The 20,698-nt window shown below is 46.1% G+C and overlaps 1 protein-coding gene across 3 annotated transcripts in view; it reads right to left on the bottom strand.

The window, feature by feature from the left end:
* The window catches only part of ALPK3 (alpha kinase 3), a 57,095-nt gene that overhangs the window by 8,275 nt on the left and 28,122 nt on the right, over positions 1 to 20,698 (bottom strand). For 2 of the 3 annotated variants that reach the window (XM_069560379.1, XM_069560380.1), the window contains 7 exons: positions 6,954 to 9,036; positions 6,215 to 6,362; positions 5,709 to 5,836; positions 5,539 to 5,574; positions 2,230 to 2,510; positions 1,588 to 1,676; positions 724 to 947 (listed from right to left, as the gene is read on the bottom strand). In XM_069560379.1, coding sequence (XP_069416480.1) covers positions 724 to 947; positions 1,588 to 1,676; positions 2,230 to 2,510; positions 5,539 to 5,574; positions 5,709 to 5,836; positions 6,215 to 6,362; positions 6,954 to 9,036 — 2,989 coding nt within the window. Of the gene's footprint in view, positions 1 to 723; positions 948 to 1,587; positions 1,677 to 2,229; positions 2,511 to 4,582; positions 5,333 to 5,538; positions 5,575 to 5,708; positions 5,837 to 6,214; positions 6,363 to 6,953; positions 9,037 to 20,698 lie in introns of those variants that run through there. The other variant, XM_069560381.1, reaches the window with a different exon arrangement.

Here is a 20,698-nt window from a genome sequence, read left to right as displayed (position 1 = left end):
GCTGGCCTCCCTTTTTTGGGAAGAATCTGAATAATGGGAAAAACAGAAATAGACTAAAGAGAAGTATGAGAGACTAAGTTTGCTTACATAATATTAATAATAAACTATTAAAGACTGCTCAGTTGGTAAAGATTCCCGCCTGAATGCGGGAGACCTGGGTTTGATCCCTGGGTTGGGAAGATCCCCTGGAGAAGGGAAAGACTACCCATACCAGTATTCTGGCCTAGAGAATTCCATGGGCTATACAGTCCATAGGGTTGCAAGGAGTAAGACGTGACTGAGCGACTTTCACTTTCTCACACTTACCAAAGACTAAGGGGGAAACAGAGAAGGAGGAGACAATAAAGCTCTGTGTGCAAGGGTAGAAGAGAGTTTAGGAAGTTGGAGAGCAAGAAAGTTCAGAGCAGAGCTGCAGGGAAAGAGGGTGATTTTGAAAACGTGGTCATGCAGCTTGAATTAGATCCCATGAAATAGTCTTTGAAATAATATATTTTTTAAGTAGAGCCTGGAGTATACTCCTTAAAACACAATTGCAGTAACAGAGTAGGCTCCATGAGGGTCTGGTATGTACTAGGGTTGCACACAAAGTGGTTTCTGTCCGGTGCACTTTAAAAGGTTACTGTGAAAGCAGAGGAGAACACATGCGGAAGTGCGCTGCACACCAGTGCCCTGCCCTCCGCATGCTCTCCTGCACATGCACACACCCACCTCACACCTTCATACCTGCCAAGTCTGTGACAAGGAAGCTGCCGTTCGTCCACAGATAGAGCCAGTGCTGGAAGGTCTGGCATTTCCACACGGCCTCAGAGCTGCTAGGCGCTGCAGGAGCTGCAGCACAGCCCCAGTCCCGGGAGCAGTAGGACTCTAGGGGCTGGCCCAGGTCCTCCTCCAGGGTGGCATAGGGGATGTTGTTGGCAGGCCGGTAGATCAGATACAGTGGGATGATCCTAAACACAGTGCCACCCCGCAGTGAGCGGGACTGACTGTGCCCCGAGAGCGCCTTCCTTCACCTCAATTCCACACTCTCAGAGACAAAAGGAACACCCCTCCAAAAAGGGAACTCAGCTCTGAGCCTGAATGGCAGCAAGGACAGGAGTTCCCCACTGGCTTCAGGGTCCTGTCCATCCTCTGAGGTCACTGGGATGAGAGCTGAACCCTGCTCTGGCCCCAGGAGGCCTCTGTGCCTGAGTGAGGGGCTGAGACCCCTAAGTGACAAACAGAAAGGAATACCTCTGAGAGGATTCAGCCAGACTGTGTCCACGCCCACTAGACCCTGGATGGTTTAGCCTCCCTGTCACCTTCAGAGAGGCCCAGAACCTGCCACGCCTAAACCCCACAATCAGCAAAAACTGGGAGAAGGGGTAGGGAATTTGGGTGGGTGAGAGGAGACTGGAGACCAGAGCAGAAGCTTTTCTAAAGTGGGCCGTGAATCTTGAGGTCTTTGTTTCTAGATTCTGTGGAACCATTAAGCTGAGCATGGGCTAGCTGGGGGCCCATTTGCACATGACCATTACTCAGGAGGCTGTGAATCATGGCTCTGTGCAGAAGCTCAAGTCAGACTGCATGGCCCCCTCCCTATGCACTTACTCAGGCACCTCTCCAAAGCCAGGAGCAGCCCGGGCTTCAGCTGCAAAGATTTTGCAGTACTCCCGGCTCATGTTCTGGATCTTGCACCCCTGTAGATTGAAGAGAACCAACTCTGGTCAGCACGGAAGTGCCCCTGCTCTCGGTCACGCCTTGCTCTAAGTGGGAGGCTGTCTGCTAGAGGCTGCAGGGAGGATCCCAGCCCTGGGGAGGGTGGGGTTCACTCCTACCCGCCTCCCTCATCTGCACCTCGTTTTTCTCATTGTAAAACAAGAGGCTTTGGACATGTTTTCAAAGTGGTTTCCAAACTGTGTTTGCTGGAGCCCTAGTGATAGGTGGCTGTACCCCAGAGGCCATGCTGCAGAAAGTGGGGCACCTGCCCCACCCACAGTCACCCCCTGTCCCCTCACAAATAAGGCTTCTCTGTGCAAGATACAGTTGAGGGAAGTGAAAAAGGTTTCTGCTGAAAAATACAGTTTGAAGACTATGGTCCTAAAGATGTAGCCTGGACTACATCTCAGGCTCTCATCAAGGTAAAGCGGAGACTGAGATGGAATCCGCCTCCATATGGGGCTTCCCAACAGGACCAGGCTGGGAAGGGGGGAATGAGAGGGTGGAAGCAGGGGCAGGGGCATGGGACAGTACCTGGATGGTGACATCATAGTTTCTGCCCAGGAGAGAAGTCTCGCTGCTGGGCCCAAACACAAGCAGGCTGGACACCTTGATGATGCACGTGCGGCCTGACTCGAAGATGGGTTCCAGCCCGTAGATGACCTTGGCCTGGGAGGCCTTCCTCAGGCTGCAACCGTGTCCACCCCCTCGAAGTTCCTCGCTCACCAGGCGCCCAAAGAGCTTGTCTCCCCAGCAGCCAGAGTCAGCCAGACCCTTAGCAAACACCATGGGGGTCATCTCAATCTCTTCTCCCACTGGAAGCAACAGGAAAAATGTGAAAAAACTAGAAACTCCCCCTCAGGACATACCTGGCTGTCCAGGGGTTAAGATTACACTTCCAATGGAGGGGGCGTGGGTTCAATCCCTGGTCAGGGAACTAAGATCCCACATGCTGCAGGGAGAGGTCAAACAAATACATAAATACACATTATAGAAGCTCCCTCTGACTGATGCATAGTCCACAGGGCAGGAAAAGCCTGGAACTGGTACACTCACTCTGTCCATTACTGCTCTTTGGGGGTGCAGTGTGGGGTCTGTACTGGACTGTGAGCTCCTGAGGGCAGACCCTGTAGTTATGCAACCCTCGGTCATTCAACAGTGCTTGTGTGTGAGAAAGTGAGGGCTTAGCCTGTGTCTGTGAAAGGCAGGGGTTTTCTGAGGAAGCAGCAATCAATCCAGACTATCAGGATTAGTTTGTTTTAGAATTTGGTGTTTTGATCAAGTGACTAAGTGATTCCATCTCAAACAACATGTTTGACTGAAAAAAAAGTTTGAGATCAATCCAATAGCAGTGAGTACTCCTAGCGCTCAAATTGTGATCACTAAATACCATTTTCCACTTAAGTAAAAGTGAAAGTCGCTCAGCTGTGTCAGACTCTGCAGCCCCTTGGACTATACAGTCCATGGAATTCTCCAGGCCAGAGTACTGAAGTGGGTAGCCTTTCCCTTCTCAAGGGAATCTTCCCAACCTAGGAATCAAACCAGGGTCTCCTGTATTGCAGGCAGATTCTTTACCAACTGAGCTATGAGGGAAGCCTATGTTCCACTAAAAGGAACCAGAACTCCCTGAACAAATGGCAGGAAGTGTCTTGGATTGACCAGAAACATCTATGGATCAGAAAGTAAGTGAAGTATAAAAAAACAACTGGTTGCTTCTCACAAGAACACAACAGCCAACCTGAAGGGCTTTCATTGGCCAAAAAAAGAGAGAGAGAGACAAATTTACCAACCAAAAGAATAAGTGCAAAGTATTGAACATTCAAATGTGTTAAAATCCATACTTTCAAAATTATAAAAAAGAAAAAAAAAACCTTCCTCCTGGAAAAAAACAAAAAACCCTTATTGGTGACCTGTGGAAGATGTTACAGCACTAATTCATTATTCTGAAAGCTTAGCAAGTGGGAAAAGAAAGTAATTTCCATTCATTTTTTTGTTGGACCTATATGTATCAGGATTACCAAATAAACATTTCCTCTTTCCTGAAAAATTTTAGCTAGTGAATAAAGAAGAAATGAAAGCATTAAAATACTCCATGTTATAAACCTTAAGGAAATAAAGGATTGACATAATAATCAGTGACTGCTAAAACTCCTCGAAAACGACAGGTGTTATATCAGAGATACAGTTTTAATTAATTTTTTTTTAAACTGTGCCTTGCGGTAAGTGGGAATCTTAGTTCCCCTAACAGTGATTGAACTCAGGCCTGGCAGTGAAAGAGTCAAGTCCTAACTACTGGATTGCCAGAGAATTCCTGTTTTTTTTTTTTTTACTTTAAAGGGGATAGATCACTGAGTTTATTCATAGCGATCATTCTTAGTATTACTAAAACAAACAGATATCATGAGCCTGAAGATTGGAGGCAGAAGGAAAACACACAGCTCACCTGTGAAATGTTCCCCCAAATTTGCACCTGAATTGGAGCACCTCAAGCTAATCACCAGTTTAGAGGAAGCCCATGATGAAGCAACATATTAAATGGTGACACAATCAACAAAATCAGAAATGGAAGAAAGTCTACACATCAAGTGACTTCAAGAAGTAAATGGTAAGGAGGGAAAACAAGTGAGGGATGAAGAACTATTATACACTTGACAGATTTAAGAGATATGTCAGGGACTTTCCTGGCAGTCCAGTGGCTAAGACTCCATGCTCCCAGTGCAGGGGGCCCAGGTTCGGTCCCTGGTCAGGGAACTAGATCCCACAAGCCACAACTAAGACCTGGTGCAGCCAAATAAATAAATAAATATTAAATAGAAAAAAAAAAAGAAGATATGTTAGCCAAAAGCACTGAGTGGTTCCTAATTCAAATAAACCAACACTTACAAGATAGGAAAATCTGATTTTATGAGAATAAAGTGTTGTTTTTAGGCATAAGGTTATATTTGATATCAACTTTGATTTGATAACTGAACAGAAGGTACTAATTGAATGAATGAGTAAAGGAGTGAAAGAATGAAGGAATTCATGAAGCTCTAGAAATCTTTCCATCACCAGCTGCCTTCGCAGTCCTAAATCCTTAATGTGTCTTTTGCAGAAGCAACACAAACTCTTCCTCTAATATTTGTGCCTTCAAACTGTTTGTCAAACTTCAGGGTGTATGACAATCACCAGGGTGTCTACTGACATGCAATCATGTTAGGTCCTTCCCCAGAGACTGTGATTAAGAGTGTCTGCAGCAGGGCTCAGGTAACTGCATTTTTAGCAGGCTCCTCATGTGGGTCTCATGCAGCAATTCACAGACTCCTATGAGAAACTCCAGGGAGGAAGCCGGCAGGGAGAAGTACGCTGGTAGCCAGTCCTGCTCTCGATCAAGGGCTCTGACGAGGGGAGAGGGCACAGGCTGAGTGAACTCCTTGTGGGATGGCCCTCTAGCCCTTCCTCCCCCCTCAACTTCTGAAACAGCTGTCCCCCTCCACCTCCTCCACAAGCCACATGCTAAACTAGGAGGAAAGGGTAGCTGTATGTGGAGATGAATGTGGCATTTAACAGATTCCAAGTTTCTCTTGTAGCTCAGTTGGTAAAGAATCTGCCTGCAGTGCAGAAGACCCGGGTTCGATTCCTGGGTTGGGAAGATTCCCTGGAGAAAGAAATGGTAACCCACTCCAGTATTCCTGCCTTGAGAATCCCATGAACAGGGGAGCCTGGGAGGCTACAGTCCATGGGGTCCCAAGAGTCAGAATGACTGAGTGACTAAACCACCACCACCAAGTCTTTAAAGAACCCCTGCAGAGGCAGGCCCAGGGACACAGGCCCATCCATTCCTCCCCCTGAGGGGCACCATACCTTGACCTTCTTCTCTGGAGATGAATCCTGACAGCACTGTGTGGAGAAAAAGCAGAGGAAGCCGCTGTCCTCAGGCAGGCATGCCCACAGAGAGCTCTACCTCTGCAAAGATGACTATCCCTGTCCTCCTTGGAGCAGAGACCGGGCGGAGGGGGCAGGGTCACACTCACCCTCGGGGCTGAGGCAGAAGTCGGTGGAGGCTGAGCCGTGCTCGTTGTGGATGGTGCATCGATACACGCCACAGTCCACGGGGGACGCCTGCACGATGGCCAGGGCCGCGGGCCCCTCATCCCCAGCACTGCAGAGAGGAGACCCTCCCCCTGAGGCCATCACCATGGCACAGCCCAGGCCAGACTGTGTCCTGAGGGTCCTCAGACCCCACTGTCACAGGCTGCTGTGAGCACAGGCTCCAGGAGCTCTGGGCAGAGCCAGGCTTGCATCACGCAGGCCAGGTTTGCGATCCTGACTCTAACTGGCTGTGGGACTCTGGGCAAATGACTTAATATCTCTGAGCCTCAATGTTCTCCTCTTTATGGTGGGAGTACTAGAGTGTCTCTTACAGGGTTACTATGAGGATTAACTGAGAGGGTGGATCCAAAGTTGGGACGATGCGTCCACATGATCACTGCTGCCATGTCTTAGGAGGCCAGGTGGGGGTGGCACCCAGCTGGCTTACCTCCTGCCCACCTCGCCCACTGGGCGCTGATCCTTGGCCCATGTCAGGACCGAGTCACTGAGAATGTTGAAGAACTGGCACCAGAGCTTCAGGCTGCCCGAGGCATCAGGAAACTGCTCTACCCGAATCTTCCGAATCACCTGTGGGGCTGGGATCAAGGGCACAGTGGAAAGGAGTAAGTCCTCTCCCCACCACCACACACACCCATCACTTCACCCACTCCCGCCACATCTGTGTCTCTGCGGCCTTTGCCCTGACTTCAGATCACACAGTTTTGCTAGAAAGAACCCAGCTGTGCAGCCCCACTCCAGGCCAGGCAGAGCCTCACAGCTGAGGCCAAAAAGAGCAGTCAAGAGAGGACGTTCAGCCTGTAGCCTGGGCTCCTAACCCTAGGACCCTGCATTTGAGTCCTGTCTGCACCACTCTGTATTCATGGGACGAGTCTGCAAAGGGGATGATGGTAGTGACGACAATGATGATGATGCTAGAGCTAGGATGCTATTGAAGCTGGGCCCCAGGATGAGCCCTTGATTTATTCTATGCCATTTAACCTCATAATGTTATGAAGCTGGTCCTATTATCAGCTCCAAGCCACAGAGCCAGGACAAAAACTAAGCCTTTCTGATTCTACAGCCTGTGGGATTATTACATGGGAATACCTTTACAGAAGTGCACCAGGTCTCCAGCAGGCAGGTGACCCAGCAGTGTCCTCTCCTGGGAGGCCATACCCAGTACTCACCTTTCAGCAGGTCTTTGGCCTTCCTGGACTTGGCCAGAGCATCCTGATTGCCTTCCTCCAGGGCCAGCTCAGCATCTAGACTGCCAGCTTTCGGGCTGGGGGCTGGGTCTCCTGCTGCCGACTCCTCCTCTGCCCGCGGCACCTCCAGCATGCCTGCCTTTCTGCCTTGAGTCGGGGAGCGTCTCTCCCGCCCAGGAGTCCCTGGGGACCCAGGTCCAAGGGCCTTCCTGGGGCCCCTGGGGGAGACTGAGGGGCTCTCCCTTTCTTCGGGCTTGGCACCCTCTCCGTCTCCCGCAGCTTTTACCTTTGGGAGAAATCTCTTCCTCCGGGCCCCCAGAGCCAGCTCCTCGGGCGTCGCCGCGGGGAGCGCCTCCCCCAGGGCCTCCTCCTCTGGGGAGGGCTGCTGGGCTCTGCTCTCAGTTGACAGCAGGCCCTGCCCAGGGGCTACCTGCCCACCACCCTCCTCCCTAAGCAGCCCGCCCACGCTGCTTTCCCGGGAGGCCTCCAGGAGGCCAGGCCCCTCAAGGGGAAACTCTCCCTCACCCTCACTGGATCCTCCTGAGGCCAGCCCAGGGCCCTCCGCCTCACCGACCACGATGGCAGGGACCGAGAGGGGGCTGGGGCCTGGGCGCCGGGCAGCAGCCAGGGCCTGCCGGCCAGCCTCCACCTCGCGGTCCAGGAGGCCGGTGAGGCGGCGGGAGGTGCTGGGGCTCAGCAGGAGGGTCTGCGCGCTCTGCACCAAGTGGTTGTTCTCCACGCGCTCCAGGATGCGCCGTGATGTTCGCGGACTCAGGCCGGCCACTTCTATGGTGGGGGCCAGCGTGGACAGGGGCGCCGGACCCCCAGCGGCAGCTTCCCCCTGAGACTCTGGGCCCCCTCCACTTGTTTCTGAGCTGGACAGCTTTAGCAGCAGAAGCAAGTAGTTCTTCAGGGAGTCTATGAGGCCAGGGTCACATGTTCGGGGACCTGAAGTCCTCCCATCCGCATCTGGCACCTTGGCGCAGGCCCCCTCGCTGTTTGCCGCCACGGTTTCTGGAGGGTGACTCTGGCTGGGTGTCCCTGGCCCCAGGTGCAGTGAGGGAGCAGAGCTCAGCAAGGTCTTGTCCTCAGAGGGAGGGAAGGCAGCTGCACTCCTGGGCTGAGAAGTTGGGGTGCTGGGCAGCCCCTCCTGGGAATGACGAGTCAGGCCAGCATCAGGGGGAGAGGGCAGGGAGCGCCCCTTGGGGCCTAAGCCCCCTGGAGGACGGCCACCCAGAGCTGCAGGTGGCACTCTTCCCAGCTCTTCCTCCCTCGGACCCTGGAACAGGCCCTCCCTTGGTTTGTCCCTCCCTGGAGCGAACCAGTCCAGCCCTCCAGAGCGCTCTCCTCCCACCTGCTCCGAATGGACCTCAGGAGGCAGTTGTGCCCTGGGAGCAAGGCCCCCCGCTAGGGGACCCAGCAGAGCTTCCTCCTGGTTCCCAGAGGCTGGTTCTGGTGTCTTGTCAGATGTGAGCATACAACCCGGTTTGTCTGGGACAGAGAACTCTTCCTGGCTCTGTCCAAAGCCTTCAATAACCTGAGGAGACCTAGGATCCTCCAAAGGTGGGCGTTTGGGGGCCCTGGAGTGTGGGCTGAGACTGCTCGTGGACGCCTTCTGTGAGTGACCTTTCGTGGCTGAGGGCATGCTCCCCTCTGACTGTGTCCCCTTGTCTTGCTGCACCCGGCCGTCTTCCTGGGTCCTCTCTGCTGCCTGTGTCCCCACCCTTCCTTGTGCCATCACATCCTCCTGGGAACTCCTGTCCGACTCTGACTTCTCACTTCCTTGCATCACAACATCCACTTGTGCTATCCTATCTGTCTGAGTCCATTGGGAGGCTTCTGTTTGGTTTCCCTGCGTCCTCCCGTCCACTTGCATCTTCCTATGCACCTCTGTATTCTTATCACCTCCTGTTTTCTGGTCAACAGACATTCTCCTGTCCTCCTGGGTTTCTGCATCCATAGGCTCAATGATGCCCTGACTTCTAGAGGCGCTGTGACCATCAGAGATTGGATCAGAGCTGCTGCTGGCCGATGCAGGAGCTATGGTTGCCTGGGACTCCTGGACCTGGGAACACATGGACAAAAGCAAGAACTTAACTACAGGTGCCTTAAGCTCTCTTTCCAATCTGATGTCCCAGTCTCCTCGGGCCTTAAACTGCCGTGATGGGAATCCAGTCACCTGGTTTCTCAGGCCTGTTAGGGGTGACAAAGTCCCATGCCCACCCACCAAACCCCTGAACCCAGAGTCCAGATAAAGTAATATCCAGAATCCAGGTCTAGCTCTGGGCCTTCCCACCTCTCCCTGAAGAAATCTTGCCTTTCCTGATGGACTCTTTTCAGGTACTACCCCTCCCCTCACCCCTACCATTTGAAGGGGTGTCTTCTCTCAGGGCTTCTGAGCAATCAACCTTTCCCTCTCCTATGGCACTACTGCTCTGGATAGAATGATGGGTGAGGTGGGAGAGTACTGAAGGGTCTCCTTGACAGCATCGGGGGCAACATCACCATTAATGCTGAGTGAGCAGTAATTACATAATGCTAGTCGGAGAAGGCAATGGCATCCCACTCCAGTACTCTTGCCTGGAAAATTCCATGGACGGAGGAGCCTGGTAGGCTGCAGTCCATGGAGTCGCGAAGAGTCGGACAGGACTGAGCGACTTCCCTTTCACTTTTCACTTTCATGCACTGGAGAAGGAAATGGCAACCCACTCCAGTGTTCTTGTCTGGAGAATCCCAGGGATGGGGGAGCCTGGTGGACTGCCGTCTGTGGGGTCACACAGAGTCGGACACGACTGAAGTAACTTAGCTGCAGCAGCAGCAGCAGTCATAGAAGGTTAAAGTCGCTGTGAATGACATGTATGCCAGGAGATCCATGAAATGTTACAATGTCACCCTTCTGAACACCCTCTATATGCAAAACAGTAGGCTAGGCCCTCATTTACTATATAGGCATTACCTCACTCCTCACAACAATATGAAATAGTTATAAGAATTACCTCTACTTTAGAGATAAGAACACTGATGGTCAGAGAAGAAATGTGGTTTGTCCATTATCAGACAGTAAATAGGAGAGTTTATAAGCCAGGAGTGTCTAACTTCAAATGGCAAGTTCTTTGCTTTTATTTATAATGTCACACATTTAAATATAATTAAAGGACCTTCTATCTAAACACAGTGGCCTGAACAGTAATTTGCCTCTTCCCTCTTGGATATGCTCAAAACAAGAAAAAATAAAGCAAATTCCATTGTTAGTGGAACTGGAGGCTGATAAAACCTATAGTCTCAAAAAAGCATGGGGAGGTAAGGACTGCCAAAAGCAGACAGATGAAACTCTGGGAGGCTGTAAGACTGTAGGACTGCGGAAGACTGGGTGGAAATCCAGCAGAAGACATATAAGGGAGATGTCCAATGGAGTCAGGGAAAGAAAAGTAGAACAGCCTACCAGAGGCAGATCTCAAAAAACATCAACAAAAAACACACTCCTGAAGAAACCTCCTGAAAATTGCTAAGAAAATTGTTTTTGAATATGAAAGGGCTTAAGGATGAGTGTTCCCAGGGCCCTGGAGGAAATTACTGGAGAACAAACTTTGGTCAACCAAAAAATGATTGGGAAACCACAGGAAAACAACTGATGGTGAACAGTGAATATGCAGTTAACCCTCTGGTTAATCAAGACTAAAACAAAAAAGTTTAGAGTGGCAGATCAGAATGTCAATGCTTATGCCCTGACAATGCAGAAATGATACAACTAGCATAGAAGGGGAAGGAGCAAGATGATGAGTGGCGTGAGGGCCTTAACTGTATCACTTATACAGGCTAGGAATCAGAGGCATGATTCAAAGCTGAAAACCCAGGTAATAGAAATATAGGATATTTATATATATAAAGAAAGATAGCCATTTAGAAATACAACTTTGGGCTAATAGGAGAGAGAAAATGAAAGGGAAAAAAGATAGGGAGGAAGTGGAAATACCACTCATAAGAAAGTAAAAGACATTCATTAAACATAAAATTATAGACATATTAATATAGAATTTAAATTATACATTATCACATACAAATATTTCTAAGTATCAGAAGAACCACACACAAAACCATAGCTAGACGGAGCCTGCTATATAGCGCAGGGAGCTCAGTCTGGTGCTCTGTGACGACCTAGAGGGTGGGATGGGGGGAGGCTGGGAAGGAGGCTCAAGAGGGAGGGGACACATGTATAACTATAGCTGACTCATGACGTTGTACAGCAGAAATTAACACAACACTGTAAAGCAGTTATATTCCAATTTTTAAAAAGAGCAAAGAGTACATAATGAAAGACTTTATGCATAAGCTATAATCAAGTCTAGAATTTAAAGCTACTTTACTGAATGTGGAATGCTGTCCCTGGTGGCTCAGACAATAAAGAATCTGTCTGCAATGCAGAAGACCTGGGTTCGATTCTTGGGTTGGAAAGATCCCCTAGAGAAGGGAATGGCAACCCACTCCAGTATTCTTGCCTGGGAAATCCCATGGACAGGGGAGCCTGGCAGGCTGCAATCCATGAAGTCGCAAAGAGTTGGACACTTTCAAGTGATTGACTAACACTTTCACTTCCACATGGGATGCTGAATGAACAGTATGAATACAAAAAAAAAAAAAAAAAGTTTAGAGACTATTAGGAGCCATCAAATATTAAGTCCAACTGATGAATGCTACTATCTTTTTACTTCTCATACTCTAGGATTAGGAAATATTAATATGGGCATGAGAACTTTAAATTTACATGGCTCATGTGAACAGAACCTTTTTATCTTTTTGGCCTTGCCTTGCGGCATGGGAGATCCTAGTTTCTGGACTAGGGACTGAACCTGCACCCGCTGCAGTGGAAGCAGTGTCTTAACCACTGGACCACCAGGGAAGTCCCATGAATGGAACTGCTGATTAAAGCTATCTTCACTCCCCCTCACCCCTGAACTGATCAGTCCTATAGAACCTACAGCTTCACTATCTCAATATCCATTCCCTTCTGTCTCCACAGCCAAGAGCCTAATCTAAGCTGCCAACAATTCTGTCTTGCCTAAGCCTCCTAATTGGTGTCTCTGACTCTAGTCTTTGCCCCTGCAAATTTGCAGCCCAACTGATCTTTCCAAAATATAAATCTGATTGTGACACTCCCCTGCTTAAAAGCCTCTCAGTGACTTATCATCACTTACAGGTTAAAGCCTAAAAGCCCCAACCTAATACAGCAAGAAGTTGAAGAATACTCTCTGCACGCCAGGGTGTGAGGAAACAGGCATCAGCACAGCCTCCACGGATAGCAATCTGGCTTTACCTACTTAAACTGAAAATACTCACACTCTTTGACCCCAAAATCCCATTCCTAGGAGTTTACAGAATACTTCCATGTCCAAATGGACATACATACAGGGATATTTATTGCAGTATAGTTTACAATAGCAAAAGACTAGATATGATGCTGGGAAAGACTGAGGGAAGAGGAGAAAGCAACAAGAGAGGATGAGATGGTTGGATGGCATCACTCATTCAATGGACACGAGCTTCAGCAAGCTCCAGGAGATGGTAAAGGACAGGGAAGCCTGACGTGCTGCAGTCCATGGGGTCGAAAAGAGTCAGACATGACTTAGCGACTGAACAACTACAAAAACAGCAAGAAATGATCTAACTTACTTCCATATGGGATTAACTCAATGAATTCTGGTACATCCACATCCCAAATAAGTAAAATAAATATCCAAATAAAAAAGCAAGGTATTGGGACAGAAAATAACATACACCACCTGTCTGCGGGAAATACAGACACATATACTTGTAAATGCACAGAAAACAGATCTAGAAGGATGCCCAACATACCAGTTACAGCAACTGACTTCAGGAAGAGGAATGGGGTGGGGGCAGTAGAGAAAGGGTGAAGGTTTAATATTCTCTAAAAACTTCTCATACTTCACGAATTTTATACCATGTGCCTATGACACATATTCCACAAAAGCTAATGAAGAATGAAAATGAATAAGTAAACAGGCCCTTGTGCGATCAGTGAGGCCTTTCAGCAGGAGAGCCAGGTCTGTCTCTCCAAGCTCATCTCTTGGGTTCCTCCATCCTATAGCACTGACACCATACTGACTACTGTGCTATTTTATAATCACTTTGTTTCTTCTCTGCTGGACATTCTCAGTCTTCTCATTGCTCACCTGTAGGACTCCTTTTCCCTGAAGACTTCCCTCAAGTTTCTTCTCTTCTCTGAAGACTTCTGAGTTCCCTTGTGCTGTGCTTAGTCGCTCGGTTTGGTCTGACTCCTTGTGAACCCATGGACTGTAGCCTGCCAGGCTCCTCTGTCCATGGGGATTCCCCAGGCAAGAACACTGGAGTGGGTTGCCATGCCCTCCTCCAGGGGGTCTTCCAACCCAGGGATTGAACCCAGGTCTCTGGCAGTGCAGGCAGATTCTTTACCATCTGAGCTACCGGGGAAGCCCAAGAATACTGGAGAGGGTCACCTATCCCTTCTCCAGGGACCCTCCTGACCCAGGAATCAAACCAGGGTCTCCTGCATTGTAGGCGGATTCTTTACCAGCTGAGCTACCAAGGAAGCCCTTGAGCTCCCTCCTCCATCCCCCAAAATTTAAGTGGCTTCCTGTCTTATGTATCCATGGCAAATGTACCTAGTTCTATCATTATAGCCTCATTCTCTGTGGCAGTTATTTGCTTCATGCACATGTTTCATCTGCTAGTCTTTGAACTCTTCCCTTCTGAAGAGGGCCCAGCTCAGGTCCAGGGTTAGACTAGGTACACAATAACTATAAAGGTTTATGTCTCTGAACACTATGGGGTGTGTGTGTCTGCCTCTGGAACTGGGTAGAGATCTGAGGAGGAATGTCATGTACTTCTTAAAAATAAAACTTGTGTGAGCTGGGGTGAAACTAGCTGGTTCTATGGGAGCTTTTTCATTATGAAGAACATTAGTAGTTTTAATTTGCTATCTTGTCTTTCCGTCTTCCCTGTATATTCTCAGGGATTAAGGAACCAGTTTGATTTACCTTTGCAATGTTCATAGGCCAAGGCACATAGGAGGTTCACAGAAATGAACCACTGAATGACAAATACTATGGCTTGTCACCCTCTGAGAGGGCATGGTGCTGGAGCGCTGGTTTTGGGAAGCAGGATTCAAAGCCAAGGGCTTAACAGGGATGGAGCTGGGCAGTGTCAAGGACCTGGAATCTATTTCTTGATGAAACCCAGACCCAGGGCTCATATAGAGGGTTCGTCATCTTTAAATCTTTGATATAATTTCCCAGGAAACCATGCAGCCCTAAAGATTTTAGGGGGAAGACTTAACCTATATACTGTGAAATGATTACCACAATCAAGCTCCTCTTTCATTCTGAATACAGGTAACTTGTCTCTTTTTTTTTTTTTCCTTGTGGGACTTGTTAGAGGTTTATCAATATTATCGATCTTCTCAAATAAGATTCTGGTTTATTTTTCCATAGTTTTAGTTTTCAATTTCACTGTTTTTTCTCTTTTCATTACTATTTCCTTTCTTTTGATTGCTGTGGGTTAATTTTGTTCTTTCTTTTCTAGTTACTCAATATAAGAGCTCAGAGTTTTGACCTCAGACCTTTGGTGTTTCTAAAATAAATATTTAATGCTATAAATGTTCATCAGTACACTAATTAGCAGCAGCAAAATTCTGAGATGTTGTATTTTCACTTTTATTCAGTTCAAAATATTTCCCAATTGATTTAAAGTCCTTCCTATTTGACCCATAAAAGTGATGTTTAATTTTAAAGTGTTTGGAGACTTTCCTATTATCTTTCCATCACTGATTTCTACTTTTATTTCATTTTTGTCAGAGAACATGCTTTGTATGATTTCAATCATTTTACATTTGTTAACATTTATGACCCATCATATGATCTATTATAGTGAAGGTCTTATATGTACCTGAAACTAGTAAGTATTCTGCTGTTGTTACACAGAGCATTCTATATGGCTATTAGATCCAGTTGGTTGATAAGGCTATTCAACTCTAGTCTTTAAAAAAAAAATTATTTATGTTGTGCTGGGTCTTCATTGTTGCTCCTGGGTTTTCTCTAGTTTAGGAGAGTGGGCTACTTTTCATTGAGGTGCATGGGCTTCTCACTGTGGTGTCTTCTCTTGTGAAGTACAGGCTCTAGGCACATGGGCTTCAGTAGTTGTGGTAGATGGGCTTAGTTGCTCCGTGGCATGTGAAATCTTCCCGGACCAGGGATTGAACCTGTGTCCCCTGCACTGGCAGGTAGATTCTTAACCACTGTACCACCAGGGAAGTCCTCTGGTTCTTTTCTATTCTTACTGTTTGCTAGTTCAGTTGATTATTGACAGGAGTTTAAAAATATAGTCTCCAACTATAACTGTCGATTTGTCTGTTTCTCCCTTTAGTTCTGCGAGCTTTACTTCATGTATTTTGAAGCTCTGTTGTTAGGGGCAAACTCATTTTCATCTTCTTGAATTGACTCTTTTATCATTATGCAATTCATTACTTTTTCCTGGTAATTTTCTTTGCTCTGAAGTTGGCTTTGTTTGGGGGCTTCCCAGTGGTACAGTGGTAAAGAAGCAGCTGCCTGCCAATGCAGGAGAGGCAAAAGATGCAGGTTCAATCCCGGGTTGGGAAGACCCCCTAGAGGAGGGCATGGCAACCACTCTAGTATTCTTGCCTGGAGAATTCCAGGCAAACAGGCACACACATGCTTTGTCTGATTTTAATATGTGAAAGTCAAAGTGTTAGCTAGCTGCTCAGTCGTGTCTCTTTGCCATTGCATGGACTGTACTCCACCAGGCTCCTCTGTTTGTGGAATTCTCCAGGCAAGAATACTGAAGTGGGTCAGTTCAGTTCAGTCGCTCAGTCGTGTCCGACTCTTTGCGACCGCGTGAATAGCAGCACGCCAGGCCTCCCTGTCCATCACCAACTCCTGGAGTTCACTCAGACTCACGTCCCTTGAGTCAGTGATGCCATCCAGCCATCTCATCCTCTGTCGTCCCCTTCTCCTCCTGCCCCCAATCCCTCCCAGCATCAGAGTCTTTTCCAATGAGTCGACTCTTCACATGAGGTGGCCGAAGTACTGGAGTTTCAGCTTCAGCATCATTCCCTCCAAAGAAATCCCAGGGCTGATCTCCTTGGGTAGCCATGCCCTTTTTCAGAGGATTTTCCCAACCCAGGGATCCAAGCTGGGTCTCCCACATTTTAGGCAGATTCTTTACCATCTGAGCCATAGCCAGTCCAAATTTCCATTGATTAGTGTTTGCATTATATATATTTTCTATTACTCTACTTTAAAATTTTTTATTAATTTATTTTTGGCTATGTTGGGTCTATGTTGCTGCCCTAGGGCTACTCGCTAGTTGCAATGTGCAGGCTTCCCATCGTGGTGGCTTCTCTTGTTGCGGAGCTCAGGCTCTAGTCATTGCAGCACGTGGGCTCAGTAGTTGTGGCTTCCGGGCTCTAGAGCAGAGGCACAATAGTTGTGGTGCACAGACTTAGTTGCTCCACAGCACGTGGGATCTTCCTGGACTGGGGATTGAACCCATCCCCTGCACTGGCATGACAGATTCTTTACCACTGAGCCACCAGGGAAGCCCTGTTATTTTTACCATTGGACTTGAAGTCAATTTTTAGAGTTGGGAATGTGTTTTTGATCCAGTCTCAAAATTTATGTCTTACTTCATGTATTTAGATCACTTAAGTTTAATATAATTATTTAGATGTTTGGACTTAAACATCAATTATTTTATTATTTGTTACTTCAGTTATTTCTTCCTGTTTCCGCTGTCCAGGTTTCTTGTAGATTATTTGACAATTCTTAGTATTCCACTTAAATTTACATGTTGTGATATTTACTATATTTCTTTGTATAGTATTTTAATTATTGCTCTAGGGCTTACAGTACATACACTTAACTTCCCACAGTCTCCTCAAAGTTAACATTTTATCATGGCAAGTGAAATGAAGCAATCTTACCACCACATAGGTCCCTTTACCCTCTCCCTCTTTATATGTTAATATTACATTCACATACATTAAAAACTATCAATGTTATTTTTTTGCCTTCAAACATATTTTAGAGAATTCAAGAGGAGAAAAATAATTACATTTACCCAGATATTTAAAAGTTTCCTTCCAGTATCATGTTCCTTTTGTCTGAAAATTTTACTTTAGCAATTCTTTAAAAACAGGTCTGCTAGTGATGTAGCCCCTTAGTTTCCTTTTATCTTGGAATGTCTTTATTTCACCTTCAATGCTTACAGATATGTTTGCTGAATATAGAATTATCAATTTAAAAGTCTTTTATTTCAGCAGTTAAAAAATATTTTTTCACTTCCTTTTTAACCTCTACTGTTTCTGATGAGAAATTGCAGTCACTTGAGTTACTGTTCCCCTATAAACAGTGCATCATTTTTTTTTCCTACATTCAAGATTTTATTGTTTTTTTGTCCTTAGTTCTCAGCAATTTGATTATGCTGTTCCTTGGCATGGAATTATGTGGGTGTTTCTTATTTGAGGTTTGCTGAACTTCTTGATCTGTAAGTTCGTGGGGTTTTGTTTTTATTTCTTTGCCAAATTTGGGAAGTTTTCAGCCATTATTTCTTCATGTATTTTTTCTGCACCACACTCTCTTCTCTCTTTCGGGGTATCCAAGGACATGAATTTTAGACATTTTGCTATTGTACCATAGATGCCTGAGGTTCTATTCATGTCTTTTTCTCTCTCTTACTCAAATTGAATAATTTTGACTTTTTTCAAAGTACACTGACTATTTCAAAGTACAGGACTATCTATCATCCTCATTTTTCTGTTGTGCCTAACCAGCAAGTCATTTTATTTCAATTATTTTATTTTTTCAGTTCTAAAATTAATATTTAGTTCTTCACATCTTGTATTTCTTTGCCAAGACTTTCTATTTTTCAACTTATTTCCAGAGTGCACACCCTTACTTTTTGTTATTGCTTTAAAGTCAGATAATTCCAACATATCTGCCATCTTGACATTGTCATTCTTTAACTACCTTTTCCCATGCAAGTTGAGATTTTCCTTACTTTCTCATATGCCAAGTAATATTCATTATATCCTGGGCATTTTGAATATTATGAGATTCTGGTTTCTTGAATAAATCCTATAAAGGATGTTAATACTTTTGTCTCAGCAGACAATCTACTTGGTTGTGGTCAGGCTCCAAGTTCCATTCAACCTTCTGTGATTGTAGTTTCAATGTCAGTTCCATTTTCAAAGTCTTTGCAGTGTTATTCAGATCTGTGTGTGTGCCACCCAGTGGCCAGTCTGGGACTTGGATGATGGTCTCTTGGTGGGTTTTTTTGGTTGCTCCCAGAGGCAAGTGGGATCTTAGTTCCCTGAACAGGGATTGAACCCACGTTCCCTCCATTGGAAGTGCAAAGTCTTAACCACTGAACTTTGAGGAAAGTCCCTCTTAGTTCTTCTTGATACAATGTTCAGAACCAGATCCATGCATGAATAGCTTGGAAATAAGCCCAGGAATTTACAAACAGCTTATAAAGTCAAACTTTCCCCAAACTTCCTCTCCATGATCTACCCTTTACTTCCTGAGTCCTTAGGATTACCTTTTCCATTCCTCTGTCCAGATAGTTAGGCTTCACTTAGCCTTCTCTGTCATATACTTTCACACATGAGGCCTTGTCCTGGACCGAGGAAGAAATCCAGAAGAGAAAAAAAAAACAAACCAGAAATTGATCCCACCTTCTTGGGACCACAGCTCCTCCAAACAGAGAGAAAGATTCTCCTCCATTCTCTTCCCTCTTCTATTTCTCAGACCTGTCTTGAAGGGCTTTTCCTGAATCTCTCTCTATACTGGTGCTTACTTCTGAGTTTCTGACTGCATAGGCCAGGCCAGGGAATAGTAGGAGTTTTGTCTGATTTTATCTTCTTGGGCTCCAAAATTACTGTGGACAATGACTATAGCCATGAAATTTAAAAATGCTTGCTCCTAGGAGAAAAGCTATGATAAACCCAGAAAGAGTATTAAAAAGCAGAGAAATCACTTTGCCAACAAATGTCTACACAGTCAAAGCTATGGTTTTTCCAGCAGTCACATATGGGTGCGAGAGCTGGACCGTAAAGAAGGCTGAGCACCTGAAAGAACTGATGCTTTCAACTGTGGTGTTGAAGAAGACTCTTGAGAGTCCCTTGGACAGAAAGGGGATCAAACCAGTCAATCCTAAAGGAAGTCAACACTGAATATTCATTGGAAGGATTGATGCTGAAGCTGAAGCTCCAACACTTTGGCCATCTGATCTAAAGAGTTGACTCATTGGGAAAAAAAAACCCTGATGCTGGGAAAGAGTGAAGACAAAAGGAGAAGAGGGTGGCAGAGGATGAGATGATTAGATAGTATCACTGACTCAATGGACATGAATTTGAGCAAACTCCAAGAGCTAGTGAAGGACAGAGAAGTGTGGTGTGCTGCAGTCCATGGAGTCGCAGAAAGTTGGACAGGGCTTGGCGACTAAACAACAACATTGCCAAATCAATAGTACTGATCTTATTCCTGGTCTTATTGAATCCTGGTCTTATTCCTCAGTCTGTCCGCTACTATTTGTTTATCAAAGTCATCAAACAGCTGCACCAGGTGTTTTGCCCAAGCTTTTAGTTGCATTCAGTAGGGGATACAGGGTGGATACAGGGTGGATGGTGTTCACTCCGTCTCGTCCAGAACTGGAACTACCATAACCACAATAGCTAACTTAACATTAGTTATTGTATTTTCTAGTTCTGGAATTCTAGTTTGCATCATTTTAAAGTCTTTGCTACTTTTTATAATTTCTAGTTCTCTGCTGAAATTTTTAGTCTTAACTTTTTATCTTTTAGAATATAGGATGTACAGTTTTTAGTTTTTTAGTTCATGTCTGATCATTCCAAAAGTTGGTATGTGGCTGTTTTTGCTGGTTCTTTTTTATGTTGTTTTTTTGTTTGCTTGTTTGCTCTTTGTGTGTGTGTGTGTTCTAATAAAGCTTTATATATAAACGTTGAAATTTGAAGTTCATATAATTTTCACATCACAAAATATACTTCTTTTGATATTTTCCCCAACTATTTAAAAGTGTAAAAAGTATTCTCAGCTCTTGGTTCATACAAAAACAGGCGGCAAACCAGATTTGGCCCACAAACTGTAGTTTGCCAGCCTCTGTGCTTGACCTTGCAATGATGGACACAGTCCTGGCCTCATGGTACTTACTGTTGATGGGAGAGATGGATATTGAAGAAATAATTTGAAAAGTTTTTATGTAATCGCTAATTGCATAGGAAGGAAAATAAAGGGTTAATTAGGAATTATAACAGGGAAATATCATTTAAATTGGGGAATCAGGAAATGAGATGAAAACAGAGACCTAAAGATGAGTAATATCAAGCCAGGAAAGAGTGGCTAAAAAAGGAAGTCTTCCAGGAAGAGAAGAATTATAAGGTCAGATGGATAAACTGAATGGTGGGTTTTATCCTTCGCAGTCCTGTTAGATAGGCAAATGCTCCAGGAAGTTTTCAGAATGTGGCACCTGGTGTGCTGGGGACAGTGTGAGGGAACCACCTCCTCTCCGAATGTGATGCAGGAGGATCTCCTTGTACCTTCCTTGCTGTCATTCTGTGTTTCACAGAGGTTCTGGCCTCTTCATGCTGCTCTTTTTCCTCCGCTGGGAGGCAGGTGAGAGGCAGTGACATTATGAAGCAG

The sequence above is a fragment of the Ovis canadensis genome, chromosome 18 (genome assembly GCF_042477335.2).
Source record: "Ovis canadensis isolate MfBH-ARS-UI-01 breed Bighorn chromosome 18, ARS-UI_OviCan_v2, whole genome shotgun sequence".
In the NCBI taxonomy this organism is placed as follows: domain Eukaryota; kingdom Metazoa; phylum Chordata; class Mammalia; order Artiodactyla; family Bovidae; genus Ovis; species Ovis canadensis.
The sequence above is the reverse complement of the archived record's forward strand: the minus strand, read 5'-3'. Positions and strand labels throughout refer to the sequence as shown.